This window comes from Heterocephalus glaber, unplaced genomic scaffold (genome assembly GCF_053883595.1).
Source record: "Heterocephalus glaber isolate CG9 unplaced genomic scaffold, H.glaber_assembly_v1.0 deba00001452, whole genome shotgun sequence".
In the NCBI taxonomy this organism is placed as follows: domain Eukaryota; kingdom Metazoa; phylum Chordata; class Mammalia; order Rodentia; family Bathyergidae; genus Heterocephalus; species Heterocephalus glaber.
In genome coordinates, this window is record NW_028258302.1 from 14,808,156 (window position 1) to 14,835,982 (window position 27,827).

The window sequence follows — 27,827 nt, forward strand, 5'->3', positions numbered from 1 at the left end:
GGGCTGTAGCTCAGTGGTAGAGTGTGTGCTTGATCCCCAGCACCAAGAAAAAAAAATCCAAAAACCAAAAACTGTTTTTAGTTCACAGAAGGGCCATCATTAGCCCAAAGTTTGCTGAGTACTTGATTTGGTTTAGTTTACACATGTGTGAAGAGGAAGACATCTTCCCAGTGATAGCGTCTGCTTGACAGTCATCCCACGAGAAGGCACAGACTCCCAGCAGAGACCCTCTGTGTAACACCAAGTCATCTGCTGGGCCTGCACTGTGTGAACGGCCGTTCTGCACAATCTTCCACCCAGTGGTTTTAGCACCTTCTGTGGCTGAATTTTGTCATTCCCCCATACATATGTTCAAGCCCTAACCCCCAGCATGACTATATTAGGAGACAGGGCCTCTACAGAAGTAATTAAGGTTAAGTGAAGACAATAAGAATCAAGCCATGGGCGGGAGATTTAGCTCAGAGGAGCAGCACCTGCCTTGCAAGTGCAAGGTCCTGAGTTCCATCCCCCAAACAAACAAACAAACGAAATCAATCCTTGACCTGGTAGGATTAGGGTACCTATAGGAAGAGACATCAAAAGCCGGCCATGGTGATGTACACCTGTAATCCCAGCATTAGGGATGCTGAGGCAGGAGGATCATCTGCGTTTGAGGCCAGCGTGAACTACATAGTGAGACCCTGTCTCATCCGCCCCCCCTCAAAAAAGAGACACCAGAGAGCTTGCTCTGTCTCCCTAACACATGAGGACCAAGGGAAAAGGTGGCCATTTGGAAGCTAGAAAGAAAATCCTCACCAGAAAGCAACCTTGGTGGGCCTTGATCTGGGACTTCCGGTTTCCATGCCTGTGAGAAAATACATTCTTGTTGTCTGTGGTACTTCATCATAGCAGCCCAAGATGACTAAGATGGCATCACTGCATCTTTGCTGGAAACTTTTTAAATCAATGATTTTTTTTTTTGGTGGTGGTGCTGGAGATCAAACCCAAGAACTCACACTTGCTAGGTGAGTGCTCTACTATGGTGCCACACCCACAGCCCTAAATCAGTGACTTGATTGGGATTATGAGATGAAGTTTTTCTAGTTCTCACATCCTTTTATGTTATCAGCTGGAATTTTCCTTTCTTTTTTTTTCTTTCTTTCTTTCTTTCTTTCTTTCGTTCATTCATTCTTCAACAGATATATATTTTTCACAGTTCTGGAGACTGTGAAGTCCCAGATCAAGGACCAACAAGACAGATTTCACTGTTCGCTCTCTTCTCTTGGCCTGGAAGCTGCTACTCTTACGCTTTGTGTACAAGTCCAGCCCACGGTTCTCTCCAAAGAAGAACTTTCCTTCATCAACTAGGAATGGGCTACAGGTCTGCCTAAAAAATCAAGATAGATGCTAATTCTCTAGGAGAAAGTTTTTGATTTTTTCTTTTGAAATGGGATTCTAGAACTGGTTTTTGTACTAAGGATAAGACGATGAGAGAGGGAGACGGATGGTGCAGGAGAGGCGACAGCAGAAATTGTGAAGTCCTAGAAGGTGAGCGACCCAGTGGGGAAGGAGGAGAAGAGGTGGGAAGTTGGAGGACAGCGCAAGGGTGTGAACTGGCCATCTGGACAGGGATTCAGCGCCAGTTTATGGAGAAACCCAACAGAGGCCAGCTGGGCCTGGTTGGTATTCTTTAGAGGCTGGGAGTTTGTGGCCCTGTGTACATTGCAGGTGCTTTTCCTCCTCCCTCGGAGAAGGAGAGTACTTGGATTCCTGCAGGCCGGGGCTTTCCCAGCAAGCACACTGGAGGCTCAGGGAGCCAGGGCAGTGTGGGTCTTTGTAGAAAGGGACTGTGGGAACTGACAAGAGAATCAGTGAAATGCAAATGAAAGCAGAAGTGAAAGCAGGAGAAGGGATGACTATATGGGAACTAGGCTTGCTTTTGTTTGGGGGACTAGTTTTTGACATTGTTTTAAAGAAACGTGCAGGGCCTGGTGGCCTATGCCTGTAATCTCAGTACTCCAGAGGCTGTGGAAGGAGGATCCCTGTGAGTTTGGGGCCAGCCTGGGCTACATAGGCCAGTCTGCACCACAAAGTGAAATCTTGTCTCAAAAACACAAAACAAAACAAATAAATAAATAAAAATTTAAACATAAAGGAACATGTGAGCACAGGCTCTGTACAGAAAGAAGACAGGTCAGCCTGGGCAGTTTCAACACGACCCTCCTGTGACCTCTTTGTCCTATGCTGAATCCTGTGCCACATAAGGCCAAGGACTGCCCATGCTTCCTAGCTGAGGACCAGCTGCCACCGAGTAGTGACTCAAAGGATTGAGGTTTGATCAGATGGATGAGTGAATTAATGAATGAGAGCAAAGTCTTGACTGCGGTGGTGCCCACCTCTGATCCCAGCTACTCAGGAAGCTGAGGCAGGAGGATCATAAATTTAAGGCCAGACTGGGCAACTTAGCAAGACACTGTCTCAAAATTTAAAAAGGGGCTAGAGATGTATCCCAGATGTAGAAATGTAGAGGTGTAGTGTTTGCCTAGCATGTGTGAAGGCCTGAGTTTGATCCCCAGTACAATAAAAAAGCAAAAGCAAGCACTTATATGACATTGGCTGTGGCAAACACTAGCCTAAGAGCTCACTGATTTCTCCCAAGACTTCTGTGAGATGAAGTCTACTATTATTCCCATTTTGCAGATGAGGAAACTGAAGTACAGGAAGATGAATAAAAGGTCATGGAGCTAGGAAGATGCAGAATTGCTCTACAAACTAGGCAGTCTGGGCCCCACACCTGTGTTCCTAACCACGGTGATTCTGAATGGGTGAATGACAACCTGGCATCCACCTATCCCTGTCCTTTGTGGTGACTCCTGAGGTCAGAGCCCTGATCTCACCAAGGCAGTAAGTAAAGGGCAGAGAAATACACAATTACAGATTGTGGTTGCCGTGAAGGAGGAAAGCTGAGAGCTGAGGGCACGAATGAGGGGCCTGCCTTCAATGAGGTGGCCCAGGAGGCCTCTCTAAGGAGATGGTGTTTCAAGTGAAGGAGGGAAAGGAGCCAGGACTGTGACAGCAAGGAAAAGACGGGACAACACACAAGAAGGCCTGGAGGCAAAAATTCAATGTATTGTAGGAACTAAAAAGGGGTTCCAGTGTGGCTAAAGAGGAAGATAGCCCAAGATGGGACTGGAGGTGGCAGAGCCAGACACACAGAGACCATAACAAGGCCTTTGGATTTGATTGTTCTTTTTTTTTTGTACCGGGGATCGAACTCAGGTCCTTCTACTTTTGAGGCAGGCAGCAGAACCACTGAGCTAAATCCCCGGCCCAATTTGATTCTTTTTTTTTTTTTTTTTGGTTACCCCCCCCCCCCGCCCGGGGATCGAACTCGGGTCCTCAGCTTTTGAGGCAGGAACCAGAACCACTGAGCTAAATCCCCAGCTGATTGTTCTTAATAAATATTGTACTATATTATTTTTTCAAGTGAAATGAAAGGCAAGCCATTGGGAGGATATTAGCAAAGGGATAATATGGTCTGGCATGTATTTTTAAGAGTAGAGACACACACCTATAATCTCAGCACCCTAGGAGGCTGGAGCAGGAAGACACCAAATTCCAGCCCAGCCTGGGCAGTTAGCAACTTAGTGAGATGCTGTCTCAAAGTTAAAAGGACTAGGGATGTAGCTCAGGGCAAAGGCCCTAGGTTCAATCCCCAGTACTGCAGAAGAAAAAAAAATGTAATTTTGTTCTTACATTCATTTGATTTTTTGGTCACTGATTCTTGAATTTCTCCACTTATTTTTAAATTTAATAATTTACTTTTTCGTCAGGCTTTTATCTGTTCATTTGCTGTCTTAGTTACTTTCCTTGTCGCTGGGACAAAATACCTGACATCCACAAATTACAGGAGAAGAGTTTTATTTTAGCTCACATTTCAGTCCATGATCTGCTGGCTCCTGAGAAGAAACAGCATGGCAGATGTGCAGAGTAGAGGAAAAGCTGCTCATTTTATGAGAGCCAGGAAGCAGAGAGAGCAGGGAGGAGCTGGGAAAGCAGATGTACCCTTCCGGGTCACACTCAGGTGACCTGCTTCCTCTGACTAGGCCCCACCACCTAATAGCAAGTTGGCCCTACCACCTCCACAACCCAATTGCCTTCCACAAGCCCTGCCTCTGAGCAGCTTGGAGGGGACATTCCAGTTCATTCCCTTGTTCCTTGCCTTCTGATCCATGCCTTTTTCTTTTTTAAACACTGTCTCTCTAAGTTGCTAAATTGCCTAGATTGGGTTTGCACTTATGATTATCCTGTTTCAGCCTCCCAGAGTACTGGGATTACAAGCATGTGCCACCACACCTGGCTGATTCACAAATAGAGAGCCTGCTGTTCTGTGCTAGGCCCAGCATGGGCACTGAAGGTATGGACAAAATCCAGAAGCAGAGCTTGCCCTTGAGGAAAACATTCCTCACACCCACTGCCCGGAGCCAGGAGTACCCCAGGCTGGAGTTGCTGAGCACCTGCAGGAGGTGGGGCAGCCATCCAGAAAGGTGTCCTGGGAAGATTCTTGTGAACCAGGACTTGAAGAGTGACAGGGCAAGCCTGATAGATTGGAGGATCCACCAAGAGCAGGGACAAGTCTTTTTCATCTCTGTGCTCCCCAAGGCTGGCATCTGACTGGCAATGGTCAATGTTCGTCTGTTAATTGAACAGGTAGAGCCTGTTGGTAATGGCCAGCCAAGGGCTTCTTGACAACGGCGAGGTAACGATGAGGCCAACTCCCAAAGTCCCTAGACCTCTGCTGGCTCTCCTTCTTCCTCCTCATCCTTCCTCCCATTTTCCTGAGAGAAAGATGTCCTCATCTGCATCCCACTGCTGTCTGTCATACCACAGTCCCTCTGGGGCACACACACACAACCCTGCCCATGCACAGAAACAACACCTGCCACAGAATGTGTCCCAGCTGTTGATTCCAAAACCAAGGTCATCATTTCATTGCCTACCATCAGCTGGCCCCCCACTTCTGTGTTATACTCTCCCTGCCTCACCACTACATCCCAACACTCTCTCTCACACACACACACACACACACACACACACACTTCTCCACCAGACAACCCTCCCACACACTCCTTTTCCTCCCCAGACAGGAGAGATTTTCCTGGTCCTTGGTTTAAGGCTAAAGAAGTAAAGGTGTGGGGGTGCAGAACCCCAGGTTGGGTAGGGGTCAGGGATTCCTAGTAGGAAAGCCTGAACTGTGATAAAGGATGATGCTCAATTTTTCTAAAAGTTGGATGTGCGGCTGTGGCCTGAGGGCAGATTGCTCTGAAAAGCAGTTTCCTAAGGTCAGGGTCTCCCCCTGTCCCCGCCTCATATAGCCCTGCGGCCCTCAGTGCTCAACCACTGAAGCAAGGCGTGGTGACAGGATCCATGGTGGCTCTGGTGACAGCTGGCTGTGAGAACTTGGGTAAGGCCAGACCTGATCTGGTCCTCGGTTTTCCCAGGGGGCACAGGAGCGGGTTGTGGTAGGGTAGGCGGCTCAGTGATAGGGAAAGGCCCTCCTCACCTCCACGGCAGTGACTCTAAATGAGCAGGTGCTTCTAGGGGTGAGGACCCTGCCCCTTCGGGGGTCTGGGGAAGGAGCTGGGGCGCAGGGAGAGGGCTGGGGAGAGCCAACCCCGGTAACCCCGGGAGGGCGGGAAGTGGGGGCGGGCGGGCCTGGGATCTGGGGGCCCCTCCCCGCTGTGAGCAGCTGGCTTGGGGCTGGGGCGTGACTGCGAATTCTCCCCGCCGCCGCCGTTGCCGCCGCCACCGCAAGAAGAGAAGTCCGAGGCGGCTTCCTCCTCCCTGCCCGGAGGGGGCGGCGGGCAGAGGCGAGCAGCACCCCAGTTCTCCCCCACGTCGTCGGCACTTGTAGCTGCCGGAAGCCGGGGCTCAACCTCTAGCTCGGGTGTAGCGAGCTCCCCTCGGACCAGGTAGGCGGCCGCGACAGGTGGGGGTGGGAAGGGCAGAAGGTGCCCCGCCCCCGGCCCTGCTGAGAGGTCTGGGAGAGCAAGCCTGAACCTGGGGAGACCCGAGGAAGGCTATGGCCGGAGGACCCCATCTCAAAAGGGCTAAGGAACAAAAAAGGAGATCTGGAAGGTGAGACTGATAAAAGTTGGGAAGCAGGCCGATCGCACATGGGGAAAGCAGTCTAAAGGGACCCAAAAAAAGGCCTCATGGGGAAAACCGAGGGACCTCTAGAATGAGGTTGGTGGAATTGGGAAGGGGGCTGAGAGAGTCGAGGGGAAGGACTAACGGGCCCTCCAAAAGGGTCTGGGGGAGAAACTGGGGTAACCTTGAGAGTGAGAAATAGGAAGTTGAGGCGCCTGCAAGAGAGGGGCTAGGCAGGGTTCCTGGGGAGATCAGGTGCGCGAGTTTTCTGGGAGGGGGTCTTGGAGAACTGCTTCTGGAGAGTGGGTCACAGTTCCAGGAGTCTTCGGAGTCCCCCTATCCTGAACAGGCAGAAGTCGGAGTGAAGCCTGGCGCCAGCAGGGTGGACGAGGCAGCTGAAGCAGCCCCCAGACCTCCTTGCCCCTGCAGTGGTGGGCGAGCTCCGGACTGCAGGGGACTCTTTCCAGGCGCTGGAGGCATAGGTCCCGGCTTCCTGGGGAAGTCTCCGCCCTCAGCAGGGATGGCCCTCCCTGGGTCCCCCTCCCCACCCGCCCACAGTGGCAAGGTCTTGGTCCGAGGTCCCCTCGGGATCCGGGAATTGCTGGCCGCCCAGACGGAAATCCTGCCTTTCACCGCGAAAGCTTGGAGGGGACGTCTCCATGGCAACGAGAGGGTGGGGAGGCCAGCTGCTCTGGGCCACTAGTGCTGGCCACCCCCTTTGGTCCCCGCCTTCGCCCCCATTTTGGGTGTGTGGGGGATGCGATGTCCAACTGAGCAGCCAGCAGACAGTGATACTCAGTATTCTGGGATCTTGGGGTAGCAGATCTGCAGTCTGGGTTCTTTAGCAAGACTGGGCCCTCAATTGCTGTGTGGCTGCAAGCAAATTACCAGGCTTCTCTGGGTCTATAGAAATTATCCCTCCCCCATGTGAATCACGTGCAGAAAGCAGTTTGCAAAAAAGGGCTAATGATTATCACTGACCCAGTGAACCTGTCCTTCACCTTCTCAAAATATTGAGGGGGACTAGGAAGACTGGGTCTCACTGATAGGGTTTCCAAGGACCAGCATGTAGCTGGCATCTAACAAGGAAATGTCTGTGGAGGCTCCATACTGGGGAGATAAGCAGGATTGAGCTGTGTCCTCCTCCTCCATGGTGCCATGCTCAGTTGGTGCCACCCTCAGGCATGTAGTCTCTCAGGGACCTGGGAGCCTTTACCATCCTTCCATCTGCGGTGGAAATGGGAGAACAGTGCTCTGTTTCCATATCACAGATGGGAAGGTGGAGGTTTGGGGATCAGTGGCTAGGGCCCCCAGTCCAGGGCATCTCACCTTGATGTGGCAAAGGAGGCAGCTCAACCCCAGGTCACCCCTGCCCAAGCTCAGGTGGCCCTCAGCAAGGTTGAGGGGAGGAAGGGATGGGCTTCCTGGGCTTCACAGTCAGCTCCTGCTCCCCAAAGGGCAGAGAGTGTGAAGCTGTGAGTGAGGGTGTGAGTGTCAGTAGGGTTCCAGCTTTGAGTGAATGAGATTGCACCTGTGAGCTTATGTGTGGGTGTCCCACTGTTCTCTGCAGTCGCCTGGGGCTGATGCGGCAAAGGAAATGGCTAGACCTTGGCGGGCTGGGTAGAAGACCCCAGAGCTGGGGAAGGAAGGAGGAGTTAAAGCCCTTTCCACATGAAGTGGGCTGGTCTGCCTGGAGGTGGGAAAAAGCAAGAAGCTCCACACTGCCCCTAAACTTTTACAGGACCCTGTGGCTTCCCATCTGCTACACGGCGGACTCTATTCCCTTAGCTCCTCCAGGATCACTCATGTTCTTCTCCAAGCCCCAGGCCAAGTAGACATAAAGACCCCCAGTTTAGAGGCTAGCGGGGTTTCAGCAATGGGTAGAAAACCACTTTTCTACTCAGATGCACTGAGCTGATACCCTCAGGACCATGTGGCGGGAAGAGCTAGTGGGTCACAGACAACTGGCTCCCGCTCACGCACACCCTCCCTTGGCCTCCTCAGGGCCCGTCAAGTCTGATGAGTCTTGTCTTAGCCCCAGAGTCCATGGTGGAATGGGTCTTGAGGGCTCAAGAAACAATAGTGTGAGATGGAAGAGGATTACTGAGAGGCATGGCTTCCGGAAGGGAGATGGGGCTCAGTGGGAGGTCTGTGGGGAGGGTGGAAGCCTGGTCAGGGCCCAGGCCAGCCCCTGCCCGGCACTGAGCCCTGGGGAGAAACCTGAACTCTCAAAGGACAGTGGTTTCCTGCTGCTGCCTGAAGTCCCAGTTCCCTTTGGCGAATATCCCCAGGCCTCCTGGGCAGGCCTGGCCGTCTGCCTAGCCTGGGAACTTCTCTTTCTTCTCAGCTTGGCCCAACCCTGCACTCCTGCTCACCTCCCCCCTGCCATTTTAGGGCCATCCTCAAAGGGAAAGGTGGGAAGTGAAGGTTTACTGAGCACCTACTGTATGCCTGGTGTTTTCTGGGCCTTTGATTTGATGCTCAGGAACAACTCCATGTGGTAAAGATTTGTATTCCTTTGTTTTTTGGTTTTTGTTTCCTTCAGTACTGAGGATTGAACCAGAGCCTTCACCTTGAGCTAGGTCCCCAGCCCTTTAAATTTTTTTTTAAATTTTGAAACAGGGTCTCACTTAGCACTAAACTGCCCAGGCTGGGCTTTAACTTGCCACCCTCCTGCCTTAGCCTCCCAGAGTGTTGGGGTTACAGGCATGCACCACCACACCTGGCTCTTATATTCCTATTATATAGGCAAAGAAATTGCAGCCCAGGGCCGGGGATTTAGCTCAGTGGTTTTGCCCCCTGCTGCACAAGCCCAAGGACCCGAGTTCGATCTCCGGTACCAAAAAAAAGAAAAGAAAAAAAAAGAAAGAAAGAAAGAAATTGCAGCCCAGAGAGATGAATGGTCTTGCCCAGTGTCTCAAGCTGGTTGTTATTTGGGGGTAGAATTTGAGCCTAAATCTGTTTCTAGATCTTCAGATTCTTGGCAGGGCTTGGGAAGGGCAGGACAATCCTATGTCTACATCAAAACCTTGACATGGCTGTGAGAAGTGTGACTCTCTAGAAAAGATGGGTGGCTTGGGCACTGTAGTGTACACTTGTAATTCCAGCTACTCAAGAGGCAGGAAGATTACAAGTTCAAGGCCAGCCTGGGGAACTTAGGGATACTCTGTCTCAAAATAAAATTTAAGAGGCCAGGGATTTAGTTCAATGGTGCTAATGCCTGCCTCACAAGCACAAGGTCCTGAGTTCGATCCCTGGTACCAAAATTTTTTTTTTTTTAGTTTTTAAAATAAAATTTTAAAGGCCTGGGGATGTAGCTCAGTGGTAGAGTGCTCATGGGTTCAATCGTCAGTACTCCCCCCTCAAAAAAAAGAAAGAAGAAGAGAAATAAAGTAAAAGGAAAGGAAAAGAAGAAAGAAAGAAAAAAAAAAGATGGGCCTGGGGCTCCTGTGTCTAGGTGTAGGGGTGAGTGAGAGGCAGATTCCCTGTGGGGTCCCTAGCTGCCATGTAAGAGCAGTAGTGTGTTCAGCTGGCCAGCAGCTGGGCCAGAGAATGACATTCACCAGTCAGGGCCAGTGTGATCCTGTTCAGGCTCTGGTGGACACGGACAAGGTCTGGAACAGAACTCTGGAACCAAATTAATAGTCCCAGCATTGAATCTCCCGCCTGGTTGTGTGACCTCGGGTGAGTCACTCCCCATCTGCCACCCCCCCACACACAAGAGGCAGATGGAGTGCTAAGTGTCCCTGGGGACCATGCTACTCTGCTGCTTGTGGTTCTCAGCCTCACTCAGTCACTGCACACTGAGCAAGTGCCTCATCTCATCAAGCCCTCCCAGCTACTCTGCACAGAAGATGCAGACAAGACATTCACCCAAGGCCACAGCACTCCTAAAGAACCGAGCCAGGAAGGCCACACAGGGGCAGATGCTGGGGAGGAGGAGCACTGTGGTCCAGAGTTGGAGCTCAGCTCTGACACCCATAACCTAATTTTGACCTTAGTGGGGCTCTGGGAGCCAGTTTCTGTCAGCCAGATGTTCAAAAGACATATTCAGAGCTGGGAGTATAGGGAAATGGTAGAGTGTGTGCTTAGCATGCACAAAGCGCTGGGTTCAATCCCCAGAACCAAAGTGGAGGGGGAGAGAAAGAGATATATTCATAAACTGACGCAAGTCTCTGCAGTGCCCAGAATGCTCACGGTCACTCTGAGTTGCCCCCTTTCTGGTGTTAGCCGAACAAGTTCAGTGCTTCCAAAAAAAGATCCCTTTCTCTCTCTGGGCCATAACTAGGATTTAGAGCATGTAGCACAGGGCCTGGAATGCAGTGGACAATCATAAAGGGACATGCGTTATTGCTTCTGCCAGGACTGCAAAATAGAGGAGTGCTTAAGGTAGGCTTTGGAGCCAAATTGATTGGCATCGTATTTTAGCTTTTCTTACTCAAAACATAATCTTGGGGGCTGGGGATTTAGCTCAGTGGTTCTGCCGCCTGCCTTGCAAGTGCAGGGTCCTGAGTTTGATTCCCAGTATGAAAAACAAAACAAAACAAAAAAAACATAACTTTGGGCAAGTGATTTAACATCCCTGTGCCTTAGTTTTTCTCATCTGTAAAAGAAGGGTTAAAAATGAAACCTGTCTTGGGCTAGTGATGTAGCTTAGTGGCAAACACTTGGCTAACATGTGCAAGGCCCTGGGTTCAATCATAAGCACAGAAAAAAAAAGAAAGAAGGAAAAAGAAAAGAAAATGTACCTCATAAGGTCACAGAATGAGATCATGCATAGGAATTGCTTGGCTCAGTGCCAGCCACTGCACAAATGTTTAATAAATTAGCACATTTTTACTAACAGCTATTGCCACCCAGACTTCTAGGAAGTCCAATTACTCCCCATAGAATTGGTGGCACGTGGTTGGGATCAGAGCAAGGGGAGGGCGAAGAGACCTGGGGCTGATTTCACTCAGATGCCTAAGCAGAGAGGACCCAGCCTGTGGTTACCCTCCTCGCTTTTGTTTTCTCCTGGTCTGTTTAGTTCTCTACTTCTCACCTTTTCTCTTCATTGCTGCCTTTCTCTTTTCTCGTTTCTGTCTTTCTGTTGCTCTTCCTCTTTCCCTTGCATTTCTGTCTCTACTTGTCTCTTTGTCTTTCTGGAAATGATGGGCTGGAGCCAGCTGGCACTGGCTCCTAGCTGATTCTGTGCATCCTTTCCTGGCCTGGCCTTCAGGAAGTCACTTTGGTAGCTTTAAATCAGTGATGGTGGGACTATTTACACTACAGAAATCAACAAATGTTATAAACCAGGGCTCAGTGGGGTCTTTTTTGGTTTTTTTCCTGAAAGTCAGTTTACCAGTAAACCACACTGTTTCACTTTGGCTCTGTCTCTTCCTTCTGTCTCTCTGTCTTTAGGTCTCTCTGCATTTCTCAGTCTCTTTGTCTCTTTGTCTCTTAGTCTCTGCCTGTGTGTGTCTCCTCTCTTTTGCTGTCTCCTCCCAGCTCTTTGTCTCCTCAGAAGAAACTGCATGAGCATGGTCACATGCAGTGTGGCACCTCAGTGCCTTGGGCCATGCAGATGACAGGCCCAGCATTCCACATCCCCTGAGTCGCTCAGAGTACTGGTCCCAGAGGCCTGGCCCAGGTGGGGCCTTGGTGCCCTCAAGCCTGTGGGTAATAAAGCCCTGAAGGCCACCCACCTCTGCCTGCCGGCCACGCTGACAGCCCTGTTAAAGGAGCCCCGTACCATACCAGGAGTGCAGAATCTGGGGCTCCCCTTGGGCTGATACAGATATGTTGTGGCAATGTGCACTTGGGTATTATTGGAGGTGGCAATGTTGTACCTATGCATGGATGCCAGAGTTGTATAAATCTGCATCCTCTACAGAGGAGCTCTGTGCTGGGCTGTGTCTCAAGGGAAGGGCTATATATAACCATGTGTTCCTACGGGGGCTCTGCATTTGCTGGTGTTTTGGGTACTGGCTGCAACTGTCCTTGTCCAACAGGAAATGGAGAGAGAAGTGGTTGAGGACTCAGGTTTAAGAGCCAAAGGCAGGAGACATCATCTGTGTGACCCTGAAAAACTTTCTAAGCCTCTCTGTGCCTCAGTAACTTCATCTATAATAATACCTAAAATCATAGGGTTGTTGGGAAGATAAAATGAGGTGGGATAGGTAAAGTGCTTAATGCAGTGGTGGGCACATGGTAAGCACTTAACTTCACTGTGTGTGTGTGCGCGCGCGCGCGTGCATGCATGCGTGCGTGTGTAAGACCATGCCTAAGGCCTGTGTGGAGCTCGGTGCACTGCCTGAGGTGTGCGTTTGTCTTCCTGTGAAAAGATCTTCGTTCTCACTCTGTAACCCTTGCTTTCATATTACCCCATCTTTCCTCTCACCTTCCTGAAACTTCTACAGCTTGGCCCTGGACACCCCACCCCCGTCATTCTTACCCCCTTCCCCCGAATCAGCCTGCAGCATCCTGGGATGTTTCTGACACAGTGGCCTCACCCTGGGGAAAGGGTCCCAGGACAAAGATTTCAGTGAGGGACTAGTGAACAGGGACTATTTCATGGCAGGCCTCTCACCACAGCCTGCCTCCAAGCTTGCCACATGGGTGTCACCCCGCACATCCCAGGAGACACAGTGCCTGCGAAGGGTGGCAGGCAGGTGGGGCTGGGCCAGAGATCAGAACCATTTACTGACAGCAGGACCTGCTGGATCCAGGAAAGCTTCCTGGAAGAGATAAGTGGCCCTAGTAGGAAGGACAAGACCTAGAGAGAAGAGGAAGAGGGTATTGGGAAGGGACTGCAGGCCAAGAAAGGCAAGTTGGAGGTCCCTTTCCCTAGGGTTTTCAGGACCCTCTAGGGGAATCGGGGTTCACCAGGTTGCTCCCACCCTACAACATCTTAGGAAACCGAGCCCCCTCCCCAGCCAGTTCCTCTCTGAGTGTCGAAATGGCAGAGTTTCTGGGTGGGGGAGGAGGGCTGGAAGCCCTTGCTCAATAACTTGCCTGCCATGTTGATCGGAGGACACAGATGATAGTGAAGGCTTGGCTTATTAGAGGAGCTCCCCAAAGAACCTTGGTGGCCCCGGTTTCTGACCTGGTCCTTTTCTGATGTGGGAATAGGAGTGGAGCTCTGGAGGTTCATGTCCACTTTCATTCTGGCACCAGGGGTGACCCAGGGGCTGTGGGGCTTGCCCAGCCCATTGCTAGGAGCAGAGGCAGGGTTCCAGGGAAGTGCTTGGTTTTAGGAGGCTGGGGCTTGTGAGGGAGCTGAGGAGGGCTTGATAGAAATCCAGTTAGAGAGAGTTGAGTCTAAATTAAAAAATATGAGTGTTAACTTGAAGGGCAGGCTTATGCACATATGTACTTTTTTTTTCTGGTACTAGGGATTGAAACTAGGGCCTTTGCACTGAGCTACCTCTTCAGTCCTTTTTTAATTTTTAATTTTGAGACAAGTTCTGGCTATGTTGCTATATTGCCCAGGCTCGGCTCAAATTTGCAATCTTCCTGCCCAAGCCTCCCAGAGTGCTGGGATTGGAGGTGGGCACCACCACACCTGGCTGGGCTCCCCCACTTTTCTTTTCTTTTTTTTTTTTTGAGTCAGAGTCTGCTTATATTGCCCAAGCTGGTCTTGAACTCCCCAGTGATCCTCCTGCCTCAGCCTCACAATTGCTGGGACCACAGGCATGTGCCATAGCACCCAGCTTGTATGTATACTATTGTCCATCAGAGTTTGGGCTCATTGGAGAGCTGTGCTGGTGTGTGGTGGTTTTGGCAAACATACTCATACAAGGACATGCTGTGAGTGTTGTGTGCCTGTGTGTTGGTGTGAGTGTGTGCTCATTTGCTGGTGTCAGGTGGGTGTGAGTGTGAGAGAGCTGGTGTGGGTGGCATGTCCTTTGTGAGGGTGGATGGGTAAGTATGCCAGGGGCAGTAGGAAGGAAAATGAAGGCAGAAGTGCTGGGGCAGAGCCCAGGCCTTCTGGCTTCCTGAAGAGGGCGGGAGCTGGGCAGCTGGCTGGCAGGAACACTGGCAGGGCCTTCATCTTTCATGTCCTTCTGTCTCACTCTCAGGTCTCCTGTCCCTTCCAAGGACCATGCTGCAGCCCTGCTGACCCAGGAGTAGGGGCCTGAGGGGTGAGTGGGGGCTAGGGGGTGCTCAGGTTTTCAGGGTCAGGAAACAGAGTGGGGGTGGCCTTCCTGGGCCCCACAGTGCCTAGCAGCCCCCTCCTCCTGCCAGGGCCCTGTTGCTAGGTAACGGAGAGGGGAGCCAGAATGAGGCAGCTTGAGAGGCCGGAGGCTGGACCCACAACAGGAAACGGCCTTGATCCCCCTCTGTGGGGAATCTCCAGGTGCAGGCATACAGCACACACACACACACACACACACACACACACACACACTCTTAGATGTGAGCACAAACAGAGGGACATACACATATGCACAGACCCACACATGTTCACAGCGATCAGGCACAAATGCTTCCACACAGAGCCACATACACAGGCATAGACACACAGACCAGAGAAACCTTCTGACACAGACCTGTGTGCACAGAGGGACACCGCAGACACACTTTTACAGCAACACACACACATACTTGTAAAGATGTGTACACATAGCCAAACACATGGGTAGCAATTTACACACACTCCTATATACACAAATATGCATACACACATTCATCAAGAGCTGTACATGCACACACAAACAAACATACTTAGAGCCACATGAAGACACACATGCACAAAGACCCTGAAGGAGTCACAGAAACACAACATATCAAAGCAGTGGCAGGAAAAAATATATAAATCAGGGCCAGGGATTTAGCTCAGTGGCACTGTGCCTACCTTGCAGGCCCAAGGTCCTGAGTTCTATCCCCAGCAAAAAAAAAAAAAAAATCACACACATACACACACACACATATATATATATCTGTGTTGCTATACATATATCAACACAGCAACGTCCTGATGTAGAAAACTAGTCCCAGAAAACTGGGTGTGGTTTCACACACTCTTGGGAGACTGAAGCAAGAGGATTGTGAGTTCTAGACCAACATAACAAAACAAGACTCTGTCTCAAAAAAACCAGCAAGCCAGGCATGGTGGCACATACCCAGTGCTTGGGAGGCTGAGGCAGGAGGATCGCCAAGAGTTTGAGGCCAGCCTGGGCTACATAGTGAATTCAAGGCCAGCCTGAACTATGTAGTGAGACCCTGTCTCCAAAAAGAAGAAGGAGAAGGAGAAAGAGAAGGAGAAGGAGGAGAAGAAAGAAAATGAAAGAAGAAAGAAAGAAAAAGAAAAGAAAGGAAAACCAGCCTCAGTGATGTAGACTTAAGCAGAGAGGAAGACAAGACAGGAGGACACATACTCTCTCCACACAAAACAGAGGCATCTGGGAGATAAAGCAAAAGGTGGTCCTGCCCACCTTTGTCCCTCACTAGGGAGGACCCCAATCCAGGCCCTTACCCAGCTACTCTCACAAAGGACATACCACCCACATCAGCTTTCACACTCACACCCCCTGACACCAACACACATGTGTATACATGTGTGAGCTTGTGTGCATAGGCTGGAGCACCTGGTGGGGCCCCTGAGTGAGGCATGTCCCCATTCCACAGCAGGGTACCTGGCATGGGCTGTGTGTTCTGCAAGAAGGTGGAGCCGGGGTCCAAGGAGGATGTTGACCTGGAAGAGAAATTCAGGAGCCATGGGGCTGCAGATCACTATGGCCCTGACCCCACTCAGTCCTGGCCTGCATCCTCCTTTGCCCAGATCCCCAACTACAACAACTTCTCCCCTCAGCCCACCAGCCCCGCCTTCCTCGATGGTGGCACTATCAGGGGCATCTCAGGTGAGTCCAGAGGGCTTGAGGCAGGTGCTGCCTGGGGCCTGGAGGCAACTAGTGAAGAGGAGAACTGGACTTTTCTCCAGAAGCCTCCAGATTGATGTGGGAGACATGGCTTGGCTCTTGAGCTCAAGCAGGCTGAGGGAGTGTGTGCAGCCCTACCCTGGAATCCCAGAATGAGGGGTTCTCTGAAAGGGGGATCCTGATGACAGATGCAAGTGGTAAAGAGAACTCCTTTGGCTTCTTAGGTGCCACTGCCCAAGGAGGAAGTCTTGGTGGGGAAGAGTTGGAGTGGGGAATTTAGGGACTCCCCAGGGTGAGAAGGGCATGAAGCTGTGTGTCCTAGACCCATGGGGTTCAAGCTGCGTGGCCCAAACCAGAAATCCACTGGACTCCAAAGGTCTTTGGGCACTGGAGTGTTGCAGCAGTGGGGAGGCTCAGTGCGTGACTGGGGAACAGGAATCTAGGGGTGCAACCCTCCTTTGCTGCATTCTGTGCCCTACTTTGCTGAGTACCCTTGACTCTGCAGGGACCGGGGTGACCCTGTTCACTGCCCTATATGACTATGAGGCCCGGACAGAGGATGACCTTACCTTCAACAAGGGCGAGAAGTTCCACATCCTGAACAATACGTAAGTGACCAGGCCACCTAGCTCAGGGCATGGTTTTGGGCTGGGAGAAGGACCCAGAGAGGAGTCTCACCTGGTCCCTATCTGCAGAAAGCTCCAGCCTAGTTGGTAAAAATCCTCAGTCAGGGGTAGAGGTATAGCTCCATGGTAGAATGCTTAGCTGGCACCCTTCCCCTGCCCTTCAAAAAAACAAAAACAGGGTCAGGGCTTTAACTCAGTGGTTCTGCCCCCTGCCTTGAAAGTGCAAGGTCCCGAGTTCGATCCCCAGTACCAAAAAACAAAAACAATCAAAAAGAAAACCAGGTGTGGTGGCACATGCTTGTAATCCCATCCCCTTGCAAGTTCAAGGCCAGCCTAGGCAACTTAGTGAGAGCCTGTCTCAAAATAAAATTTAAAAAGAGAAAAGGGAGGCTAGGGATATAGCTCAGCGGTAGAGCATTTATCTAGCATGTACAGAGTCCTGGGTTCAATTCCCAGCACTGTCAAAAACAAAACTAAAGAAAAACACACTGGATAATTGCTGGTATGTAGGGGGAAGGAACATGAGAAATTATGGCCACAGATAGAACAACAAACATGGTCTCCAGAGTAGAGGTGATCAGAGAAGTTTTCCAGGAGAAGGTGGGTTTTTTTAAAAACTGAGACAGAAAAGAAGAGGTGAGAAAAGAGGACAAGAGAATGAGAATAAATAATGCTTTCTGGAATCCACCAAGTCGTTCAGTCTAGGTGGATCATAAAGAATGAGATGCAGGCCTGGGGTGGAGCTCAGTGGTATAGCACCTGTCTAGCATATGCAAGGACCTGTGTTCGGTCCCCAGCACCACAGTGGTGTGTGTGTGAGCTGCAGAATGGAAGGAGTAGAAGCTGGAGAGGTGGGCGGGGTAGGATCTGTACAGCTTTTTAAGCCATGCTGAGGAGTCTGGATTTTATCTAGAAGGAAATATGCAGCTCTTGTGGGGTTTTCAGTGGGAAAGTGACCTAGTCAGAGTCTGCTGTATCCCTAAACCCCAGCTCAGCTGAGGAGCAAGGGGAAGCAGCCAGGAGGTCCAAATGTTCTCAAATTAATTTCTTCTTCAAGGGAAAGCTCTCATGGGGCAGCTGCAGTCTGGGGGCTGAGCAGACAAAACCCCCTGCAGTCAATACCTGAGGTAAAGGGTTGGCAGGGCCGGTCTCTGACCGATTGTCTGTGTAGCCCTGCCACTTCCCAGGGAGTCCCAGGGACCAGAACTACTACTGACCACTCCCCTTTCTTGTGCCTACAGTGAAGGTGACTGGTGGGAGGCTCGGTCCCTCAGCTCTGGACATACTGGCTATGTTCCCAGCAACTACGTGGCCCCTGTGGACTCCATCCAAGCTGAAGAGTAAGTGGGTAGCCAGCCAAGGCTGGCCCTATGGATGGGGCCTTGGGGTCCAGACTCTGAGGCCACCTCTTAGACAAGTCATTGCTGCACTCTGAGCCTGCCTCCTTGGCTAGGAATTTTTAAGGGCTATTGTGGGAATCAGAGAAGATAATGATGACAATAATGGTAGATAGTATTTCCATAGCAGGTACTAAGTTTCAGACACTCTAAATTCAAAGTGCTTTTTGTGAATTAATAGTTAGAAGCTATTATTGTCCTATTTCAAAAATAAGGAAACTGAGACACAGAGGGAGTAAATATCCTGCCCAAGTTTATGATGGCTGGTAAGTGGTAGAGGTGATGTATGAACCCAGATATTCTGGCTGCATTTGCTAAGCATTGTACACCTTGCTGCTCAGTGACAACAACAATGATGACCTTAAAAACTGTAAAGTTAGGTCGGAAGGTGTAGCTCAGTAGTAGAGCATTTGCCTATTATTCCTGAGGCCCTCAACACCATAAAACAAAACTGTAAAGTGGAATTTAGGGATGTAGCTCAGGAGTAAAATGAGTGCTTAGGAGGTATTATCAAAAACTGTGTTTAGAGGGGCCAGGGATTTAGCTCAGTGGTTCTGCTGCCTGTCTCGAAACCACAAGGTCCCGAGTTCGATTCCCAGTACCAAAAAAAAAATTATGTTTAGCCAGGCATGGTGGCACACACTTGTATTCTCAGCACTCAGGAGGCTGAGGCAGGAGGATTGCCATGAGTTCAAGGCCAGCCTGCGTTACATAGTGAGCTCAGGGATAGCCTAAACTACAGAGCAAGACCCTATCTCAAAAACAAAACAAAAAAACTATGCTTAAATAAAAATATATGACAGTTAAAGAGACATTGCAATTAATCCCCTTCAAAATACTCCCACTGCTTCAAACACACTTATCCCACCATTCTTGCCACTTTCTGAAGCAGTTCTGGAAATCATTCATGAGTGTCTTTTTGTGGCTGCCTCCATGTCCTGAATCAACTTGAAACATTTACAGCAATTTTTGTCAGAGAAAAATACTATGGTGTGTACTCATCTATCTTATTCACTGAATCTGGCACCATGTGACGTTTGGCTCTCCCCAAAGACAAAATGACCATGAAAGACAAACATTTTGAATGAATTCAGGACACTGAGGCAGCCACGACAGCATAACTAAAGATGCTTAAGACAGAGGACTTCCAAAAATGCTTCAGCAAGTGGCAAGAACAATGGGATAAGTGTGTTTCATGTGAGGAGGAGTATTTTGAGAAAGATTAATGGCAATGAATCTTTTAGTGTAATATTTTTTAAAATTTAGACATTTGCAACCATGACCTCATAGTATGCACAAGATTAAATAAATGTAAGGAAACATTACTTAAAATTAATTATATTAAAGAGCCAGGGAAGGGTTGGGGGTGCAGATCAGTACCAGAGCACCTGCTTAGTATCCACAAGGCCCTGGTTCAATCTCCAGCACCAGAAAAAAGACAGGTAGGGAATTACCATTTACAGGGTAGCTTTGAGACACTGGAACAGGTACTTTACCTACTTTAATTCATTTAATTCTCAAAATAACATTATTGATACTATTAGTGTCTTCCTTTTACATATGAAGAAACTGAATCTCATAAAAGTCTTTTAAGATCTGTTCCTGGGGTTGGGCATGTAGCTAAGTGGTAGAGCCCTTGCCTAGCATGCATGGGGCCCTGGGTTTGACCCCCAAGACCTCAGAAAAAATATTATATCCTCATTTGTACCTTACGTTTATGAAGAAAGAAAGACTGGAAGGGATTTTTCAGAATGGGTACCCCCAGGTCTTGGTATCAATTTGCAGTGGAAGAAATCAAGGATGAATTGAAGTCTTGGACTGAGTGGGTGGTGGAACCAGCTGCTAAGGTGGTGGAAGACACAGGAAAAGACAGAGCTACATGGGCTCTTGGAGGGGCACTTGCTGGATTGAAAGGAGCCCCTAATGGAGGAGGCTGCCAGCAGTTAGATTAGATTGTACTTGGTATGGGAGGTGCTCAACCTAGGCCCGGCCACCTCCCTGCCCATGCCCAGACACGCTGCTGAATTAGCTTAGGGGAAGGGCACATTTTCCTAATAGGCACCAAGACTCCTTTGTGTGGTGTGGCCCTTGTAGCTGACACACCCAGGCTGAGGGAAATTTGGGACTCATCAAGTAGACAGGAAAATTAAAGTTGCATAAGAGGGGTAAGAAAGAGGGAGGGAATTCAGTAAGGGACAGCCCCAGGGCCCAACTTAGAGGAAAGCTACCATGAGCGAAAAGGAGCCCTTGGGTAAGTGAGGAAAACAACGCCAGGCCAACACAGAAGAGCCAAGATGGTGAGAAGGTGCAGGAAACAGAAGAGGAAGTGTCAGGGGTTGCCACTGGATTTGGCAATGGGGGTGAGCTTGAGGAACCATCACTCCTGTGGAGTAGGGGCAGAGGCCAGACAGCAGAGCCGGGGAGGGAGTGGGAGGTGAGGAAGTGGAGCCTCAAGTGTGAAGCATGATTTCAAGAGAGAAGCACAGTGGTGATGACAAGAAAAAACTGAGGACACTTTCCTCGGGGAGAGGAAGAAATGTGGGTATGTGAGGGCTGCTCTTGCACCAGGGCAGGGGCTTCCCTAAGTAGAGGGAAGTGGGCAGGGTCCAGAGCACAAGTGACCTTAAATCTGCAGAGATGGCAGGAGGCAGGAAGGAGAAGAAGGGTGATGAGGAAAGGGCTAGAGGTTTGGGGCTTCATGCTGTGTCCGCCCCTTGGGCACAGTGTCACGTTATCTGAGAGGTGCGTTGCACTGTGGTTAAGAGCAGTGTTGTGGTTAAGAGCTCAGGCCCTACAGCAGACAGCTCAAGTTCCTATTCTGACATCACAGTGTGGCCTCAAGCAAGTCACTTAACCACTAGGTATCTCAATTTCCTCAACTGTCTAATGGGGGCTAATAATAGTACCTACCTCACAGCATTGTCATGAGAATTAAATGAATGCATGTTGTATAAAGCAAAGCCTAGGACAAAATAAGTCCTGTTCTTATCATCTTGATTATTAAGGAAGAAGCTAATGTCATGAGTCTGGGTGGAGGCAAAGCTTTGAAAAAACTTGGGACTATGTCCTGTCTATCCAGTGTTTCCACAGTTCCTCCTTCCCTTCCTGCATACACCACTTGCCAATGCTTTCTTCTGTTTCCCTAATTGTGCCCAGTACTCAGGTGTAGAATGGCCATCCCAGGGTTCTCTGAGACTTCTGCACCACTTGATTTGAAAACTATGCTCCTTTTACTTGCAAATTGGTTTTTTTGTTTTGTTTTGGGGTTTTTTTTTGGTACCAGGGATCGAACTCTGGTCCTTGCGCTTCCGCAGCAGGCAGTGAAACCACTGAGCTAAATCCCCAGCAAAATGAGCTTGCAAACTATGCTCCTTTTAATTCAGCCCATGCTAGTCACAGGCCAAGTTAGTGATTAGATGACATCTGAGTCTTCTATAGCACCTGTGGTCACTTCAGCTTCTCCAGTGTAGGAGGGTGATTTAAAAAATGCAGTGAATGCCTAAATTAAAAATTTAATTACAGTAAAAGACACATTGCCATTAATCACCATCAAAATACTTCCCCTTGTTTTGAACACACTTATCCCCTTGTTCTTGGCAATGTGTCTTTTACTGTAATATTTTTTTTGCAATACATTTTTAAAAAATTAAACATACACTGTAATTTTCAACCACCCCATGTACTTGCATAGTTGATCTAGAGCTACACTTCAATCCCAGAAAGAACCCCCAAGAGAAAGTAGTATGAGTAAAGCCTGAGGTTGAATTTGAGACTTAGGACAACATCCTCAATTTAAGACTGAGGGCAAAGCAACACTCAGAGCTGGGCAGGAACAGTCAGAAAGGGGAAGAGAAGCAAGATAAGTGTTGTTTTAGAAGCCAGAGGAGGGGAAAATTGGGAGTCAGGGGTGGGATAGGAATCTGAGTGATGGCCTGAGGTGGTAGATAAAGACCTAAGGTGGGTGGCAGAGGATTTTAGGTGAAGCACATCAGCCATCCTCCTGGGCAGGTCACTTTCCCTCTTTGAACCTCAAGTTCCTTATCTATAAAATGAGTATATGGAGGACTCTAGTGAGACGGACCAAGAGACCTGTGGCACCCTGATGAGGGCACGAGTGACTGGCTTCCAGCTATTGTGAAACACCCAAAGTACTGAAAACTAACCTTTATTGGGTACCTACTGTATGCCTGGCAACCCCCTCCCTTCTCTGATCCTCGCACCCAAGCTCTGAAGCAGGTGCTGTATGTGAGCCTCTTTTTACAGGTAGGGAAATTCAATCTTGGCTTGTGAGGAGACTGCTCAGGAGCTTGAATTTGGAGTTGAAGGAAGAGTACCTGATTCCTGCCTGCCCTTCCCAACAGGTGGTACTTTGGAAAGATCGGGAGGAAGGATGCGGAGAGGCAGCTGCTTTCACCAGGCAACCCCCAGGGGGCTTTTCTCCTCCGGGAGAGCGAGACCACCAAAGGTGGGGGCAGCATCACTTGCAACCGGGAGGCCCAGCCATCCGTGTGTGTTCAGGGTTGGTAGGGGGTTGACTGGGTCAGGGCCAAGACTGGGATCAACAGGAGAGACAGATCTCAGACTGGCTCTGGGCTCTAGAGATGTGACCTTCAGACTTAAGAGTCTCCAGCTTGTGAGGGAGCCTCTCTCTGCTACCAGAATGGGGGAGAGGGTGACAGTGGATCCAAAGTGACTGTTCCCTACAGGTGCCTACTCCCTGTCCATCCGTGATTGGGACCAGACCAGAGGCGATCATGTAAAGCATTACAAGATTCGCAAGCTGGACACAGGTGGCTACTACATCACCACACGGGCCCAGTTCACTTCTGTGCAGGAGCTGGTGCAGCACTACATGGGTGAGGCAGACTTCAGACCCCTAAGTCAACCCACTGATGTGTTATCCCACTGGGGAGACTGAGACCCAGAGAAGGGAAAGGTTTTCCAAAGTGGTAGTGTCAGAACCAAGTATGAGGTTCCCAGTCCTGGATCCTGCTCTGTAGAGTCCAGAGGAAACTGAGGCATGAATCAGCCTGCGGCCAAGTAGCGCCCCCTAGTGTCTGAGTGGGAAATTGGCCAGAATCTGGAACACGGAGGGACTGCCATTTTGAACACCCACTAAGGCACCAGGGCAGGAAGCCACCACCACAGGGCGCTGACAGAGGATGGTCTGCACATTGGTGAGGAACTTCAAATGCTGGGTCGAGCTTGAATGTCAAAGGGCAAGGTTGAACGAGGGATCCATTAAGAGGCAATGGCCATTGTCCAGTTGAGAGGTAATGGTGGCCAGATTAAATCAGTGGCAATGGAGAAAGGCAGAAGCAGCTGATTCTGAAGCTGGGTAGGAGCAGCGTGAACCTAACCTGATGAAGCACTGGCTGTGCGGTTGAGAAGGTGAGAGTCAATGACCCAGTTTCCACCTTGATTGGATAAACCAAAGACAAAGTCCCTGGAACACAGTGGGCCTCACATCCACAACAATGCCTGCAATTCCCAATCCCATTTCCACCTGTCAGAATTCCACCGTATCTTTAAAGGCCCAGCTGGAGGTCACCTCCTATGAGGTCACAGTTCTTATAGGGATCATCTCTCCCTCTGGGTGCCACTTCTTTCCCTGGGCACCAACATGTTCATCCACTGCTGGCTCATGACCTCACCTGGAGCCTAGTTACTTATACCTGATTTTATTTTATTTTATTTTATTTTATTTATTTATTTTGTACTGGCGATCGAACTCAGGACCTTGCGCTTGAGAGGCAGGCACGGTGGCACTGAGCTAAATCCCCGGCCCTGCTTACACCTGATCTTGAGGCCTGACCTGGGCTGGGGTGGGATGAGGAGTATGGGGGTGTTCTGGCCTGTCTGTGACCTCCCTCCCCTGGTGCACCCCTCAGAGGTGAATGACGGGCTGTGCTACCTGCTTACGGCGGCCTGCACCACCATGAAGCCGCAGACGCTGGGCCTGGCCAAGGACGCCTGGGAGATCAGCCGCAGTTCCATCGCTCTGGAGCGCCGGCTGGGCACCGGCTGCTTCGGGGATGTGTGGCTGGGTACGGAGGTCCAGGATCTCAGGCAGGGGTGGGGTGGGGTGGGGTGGGGTGGGGTGGGGCAAGGGACTGGGCTGGTGGGGAGCGGGTTTTGACGAGAGGTGGCCACCCGGGCAGGCACGTGGAACGGCACTACGAAGGTGGCGGTGAAGACGCTGAAGCCGGGCACCATGTCCCCAAAGGCCTTCCTGGAGGAGGCGCAGATCATGAAGCTGCTGCGTCACGTCAAGCTGGTGCAGCTATACGCAGTGGTGTCAGAGGAACCCATCTACATCGTGACCGAGTTCATGTGCCACGGTGAGGGTCGGGGCCAGGAAGTGGGGCTTGGGAGGGGGGAGTTTGGGGCAAAGCTTAGATGAGTGGACGAGCGACCCTGTGCAGAGTCCCAATCAGGGGCTGGGATGTGCAGAAGTACTCGAGCGCTGGGGAGGGGGGGCTAGTTAGAGGGACGGAGCCTCCACAGTGGCAGGTAATCGGCTGGTAGGTTGGGGTTGGGCAAACCAAGGCAAGGCAGCATCCGGGATCTGGGGCAGAATCTAAGTGGGGCGTGTCCGGGTCAGGAAATGTGGGCAGAGTCGGTGTCCGAGGCAGGGCCTGGGCGAGATAGGAATTGGGGCAACCCACGGGATCCTGAGTCGGCGATCCAGGTGAGACGGCCAGCCAGTCGGGGACGGGAGACAGAGCCAACCTCCACGGGGCCCACAGAGGGAAACCAGACAGGGAGTAGGGTCTTGCTGATTTTCTGACTTTCTCTCCCTAGGTAGCCTGCTGGAGTTCCTCAAGGGCCGGGAGGCCCAGGACTTGAGGCTGCCCCAATTGGTGGACATGGCATCCCAGGTAAACTGGACCAGACCTCCTTCCTGTTATCCTTCCACAGATTTTTCCGCCCAGGAACACCTAGCCTGACCCTGGGAGTGCAGCCTTCCCATTGTATCTGTTGTGACACCTGAGGCAGGGCACTGCCTCTCTCTAGGCCTCAGTAGCCCCATCTGGAGAGCAAATTTTTCAAATGGCCCCTCACCCCTCACACAGGCCAGGGCACTGTTAGCCCACATGAGCTCCCATCTCTCCACACCCTGGCCCCTCCCAGGTAGCTTCCGGCATGGCCTACATGGAGCGCATGAACTACATCCACCGAGACCTGAGGGCTGCCAACATCCTGGTGGGGGAACAGCTGGCATGCAAGATCGCTGACTTCGGGCTGGCCCGCCTCATCACAGATAACGAGTACAACCCCCAGCAAGGTGCCCTGCTTCACCTCACCTCCCCAAAGCTCAGTCCTACTCAGGATCCCATTCCCACCCCTACCTATCCCAGACATCCTGCTGGGTGTAAGAAGCAATTCTGAGTTCACATCCCAGCTCAGCCACTCACTGTCCTCAGTGAGCTGCCTTTCTGATCTGTAAAATGAAAATATTCAGTTTCACTGCCTGCTGTGCAGGCGAAAGGACCCGAGTTCAAGCCCCGGTACCAGAAAAAAAAAAAGCAAAAAGAAAATATTCAGTAGGTCAACAGGTACTTATTAATCACCTACTATATTTGAGCCACTGCTATGATTCCTTTTTTTTTTTTTTCCATTTTGCAGTACTGGGGATCAAATGCAGGGGCATTCTACCACTGAGCCACATCCCCAGCCCTTTTTATTTTTTGTTTTCAGATATGGTTTTGCTAAGTGGCCCAGGTGGGACTTGAACTTTGCTATCCTCCTGCCTCATCCTTCCTAGTGCTGGGATTACAAGCATGCACCACCGTGCCCACTTCGCTGTAATTTTTAAAGGAGAGGCAATAGGACATAGTAGTGTGATCTCTGTAGCCACAATGCTTGGTATGAATTTTAGCTCCTTGCTGGCTGTGTAAACTGGGCAAGTTACCTTATTTGGTGCTTCCTTTTCCTCAGCTGTAAAATGAGGGTCTAAAAGTATCTACCTCAGGGGGTTTTGGGGAGGGTTCAATGAGTTAAGTTATATCACTTAAGACAGAGGGTATAGCAGGAGATTTAGCTCAGTGGTTCCGCTCCCTGTCTCGAAAGCGGAAGGTCTCGAGTTTGATCCCCGGTACCAAAAAAAAAAGGTATAGCTCACTGGTAGAGCATTTGCCTACCATATGCAAGGCCTGTGGCCCAATCCCCAGTGCTTCAAAAGAAAAAGATTAGACACATGACAAGTGATAACTATGTACCAAGTCCTTTCTGCTGTATCCAGAGACCTCTTCTCAGGATCCCCAAATCCCTAATCCTTAAAAACCCATTCTTTTAATCCAGCAGTTCGCAGGGACCCACCACCACCACCACTAATTTTCCCTTCTTTCCTCTACCTCTTCAGGGACCAAGTTCCCCATCAAGTGGACAGCTCCAGAGGCTGCTCTGTTTGGCAGATTCACCATCAAGTCAGATGTGTGGTCCTTTGGGATCCTGCTCACTGAAGTTATCACCAAGGGCCGAGTCCCCTACCCAGGTGTGTCAGGGGTTGGGGAGTGGTCATGGGGAAGGGTTTCTCTGAGCTGCCCCTTTGGGAGGGGCCAGTTCCCTGACTGATGGAGCCCCACCCACCAGGCATGATTAACCGGGAAGTGCTAGAACAGGTGGAACGTGGCTACCACATGCCGTGTCCCCCGGGCTGCCCAGTATCCCTGTACGAGGCCATGGAACAGACCTGGCGGCTGGACCCAGAGGAGAGACCCACCTTCGAATTTCTGCAGTCCTTCCTGGAAGACTACTTTACCTCCACAGAGCCACAGTACCAGCCTGGGGATGAGACATAGCTCCAACAGCCATCAGCCACCTCTTAGCAAGTGCCCACCAGCCCTTGCCAGTCCCCAGGGCTCCGGTCCCAAAGTCCCCAGGTATAGAACCGTATAGAGTCCTAGCATGTCAGAGGAGACCAAGTGCTCTGACCCCATCTAGGGAAACCCACTTGTTTTACAGATGGGCAAATAGAGGCTAAAAGCTCATTCCACCACCACTCTGACCCTCGGCACTGTTTCTCCCCCTTCCTTCTTAAATCTAAATCCAGGACAACCCACTCATTTACAGATAGAGGAAATGGATGCTTACAGGGCATATCTCACCCACTCAGACCCCAAGCACTGTTTCTCCTCTTCTCAACTCAGGCCCTATGTGCTTCTAGCCTCTCTTCCCTTGCCTCCCCAAAATGCTTACAACTTGTCTAGTTATTTATAAAATTATGTAACCCTTCCCTCACTTATCTCCTATCCCTGCTTTCCTGCCCTCCTGTCATCCCACTCTGGTCCAGGACCTAAGAATTTACCTCCTACTATCAGTTCTCTTGTGTATGTAAGTTACAACGATGGGCAGTCTTTGCTGGACACCTTTCCTGCTGGCTGGAAGCTGTGGTCCAGGCCCAGATTTGGGTTCAGCACCTCTCTGGATAGTGTGTGTTTACTGATTGATAAGGAAAATAATATGAATCTTTGAACCATGAAAATTCCCTGAACCTTCCTTTGGGAGGGATGGTGGCTGGTGCGAGGTGAATAGAATAGGTTTGGTCATTGGGAGCAAGAGGGGAAGGTGAGCGAGCTCTAATGCCTACCAAGCATGGGACACAGAGGGTATGGAGTTTTAGGGTGACATCTCAAAGTTCCACTGACCGTCCCCATGTGAATTTAGGGTCATTTGAAGGATGGACACAAAGGACAGGCAACTGGAGATAAGTCAAAATGTCCCCCTGATTGCTGATGTGGCTTTCAGTCTGTGCACAATGGATTTGCTGATTCTTCACTTGATTTCAGCAGATTTACCAGTCGTCACAGGCA

The 27,827-nt window shown here is 50.4% G+C and overlaps 1 protein-coding gene across 4 annotated transcripts; it reads left to right on the forward strand.

Annotated features, from left to right (window-relative positions):
* The first annotated feature begins 5,751 nt into the window (after positions 1–5,751).
* On the forward strand, positions 5,752–27,329 carry Fgr (FGR proto-oncogene, Src family tyrosine kinase). 4 transcript variants are annotated; one of them, XM_004850727.4, is made up of 13 exons: positions 5,752–5,951; positions 14,190–14,252; positions 15,739–15,971; positions 16,495–16,597; positions 17,857–17,955; positions 22,374–22,477; positions 22,719–22,868; positions 23,904–24,059; positions 24,174–24,353; positions 24,817–24,893; positions 25,147–25,300; positions 26,378–26,509; positions 26,608–27,329. In XM_004850727.4, exons 3-13 carry the CDS (start codon positions 15,752–15,754, stop codon positions 26,814–26,816), a joined length of 1,584 nt encoding a protein of 527 aa, XP_004850784.1. In that variant the 5' UTR covers positions 5,752–5,951; positions 14,190–14,252; positions 15,739–15,751; the 3' UTR covers positions 26,817–27,329. The 4 variants fall into 4 exon arrangements, with proteins under 4 accessions (XP_004850784.1, XP_012929846.1, XP_004850783.1 ...); XM_013074392.3 differs by having other exon boundaries at positions 15,742–15,971; XM_004850726.4 differs by lacking the exon at positions 5,752–5,951 and adding an exon at positions 5,958–6,117.
* The last annotated feature ends 498 nt before the right edge of the window (positions 27,330–27,827 follow it).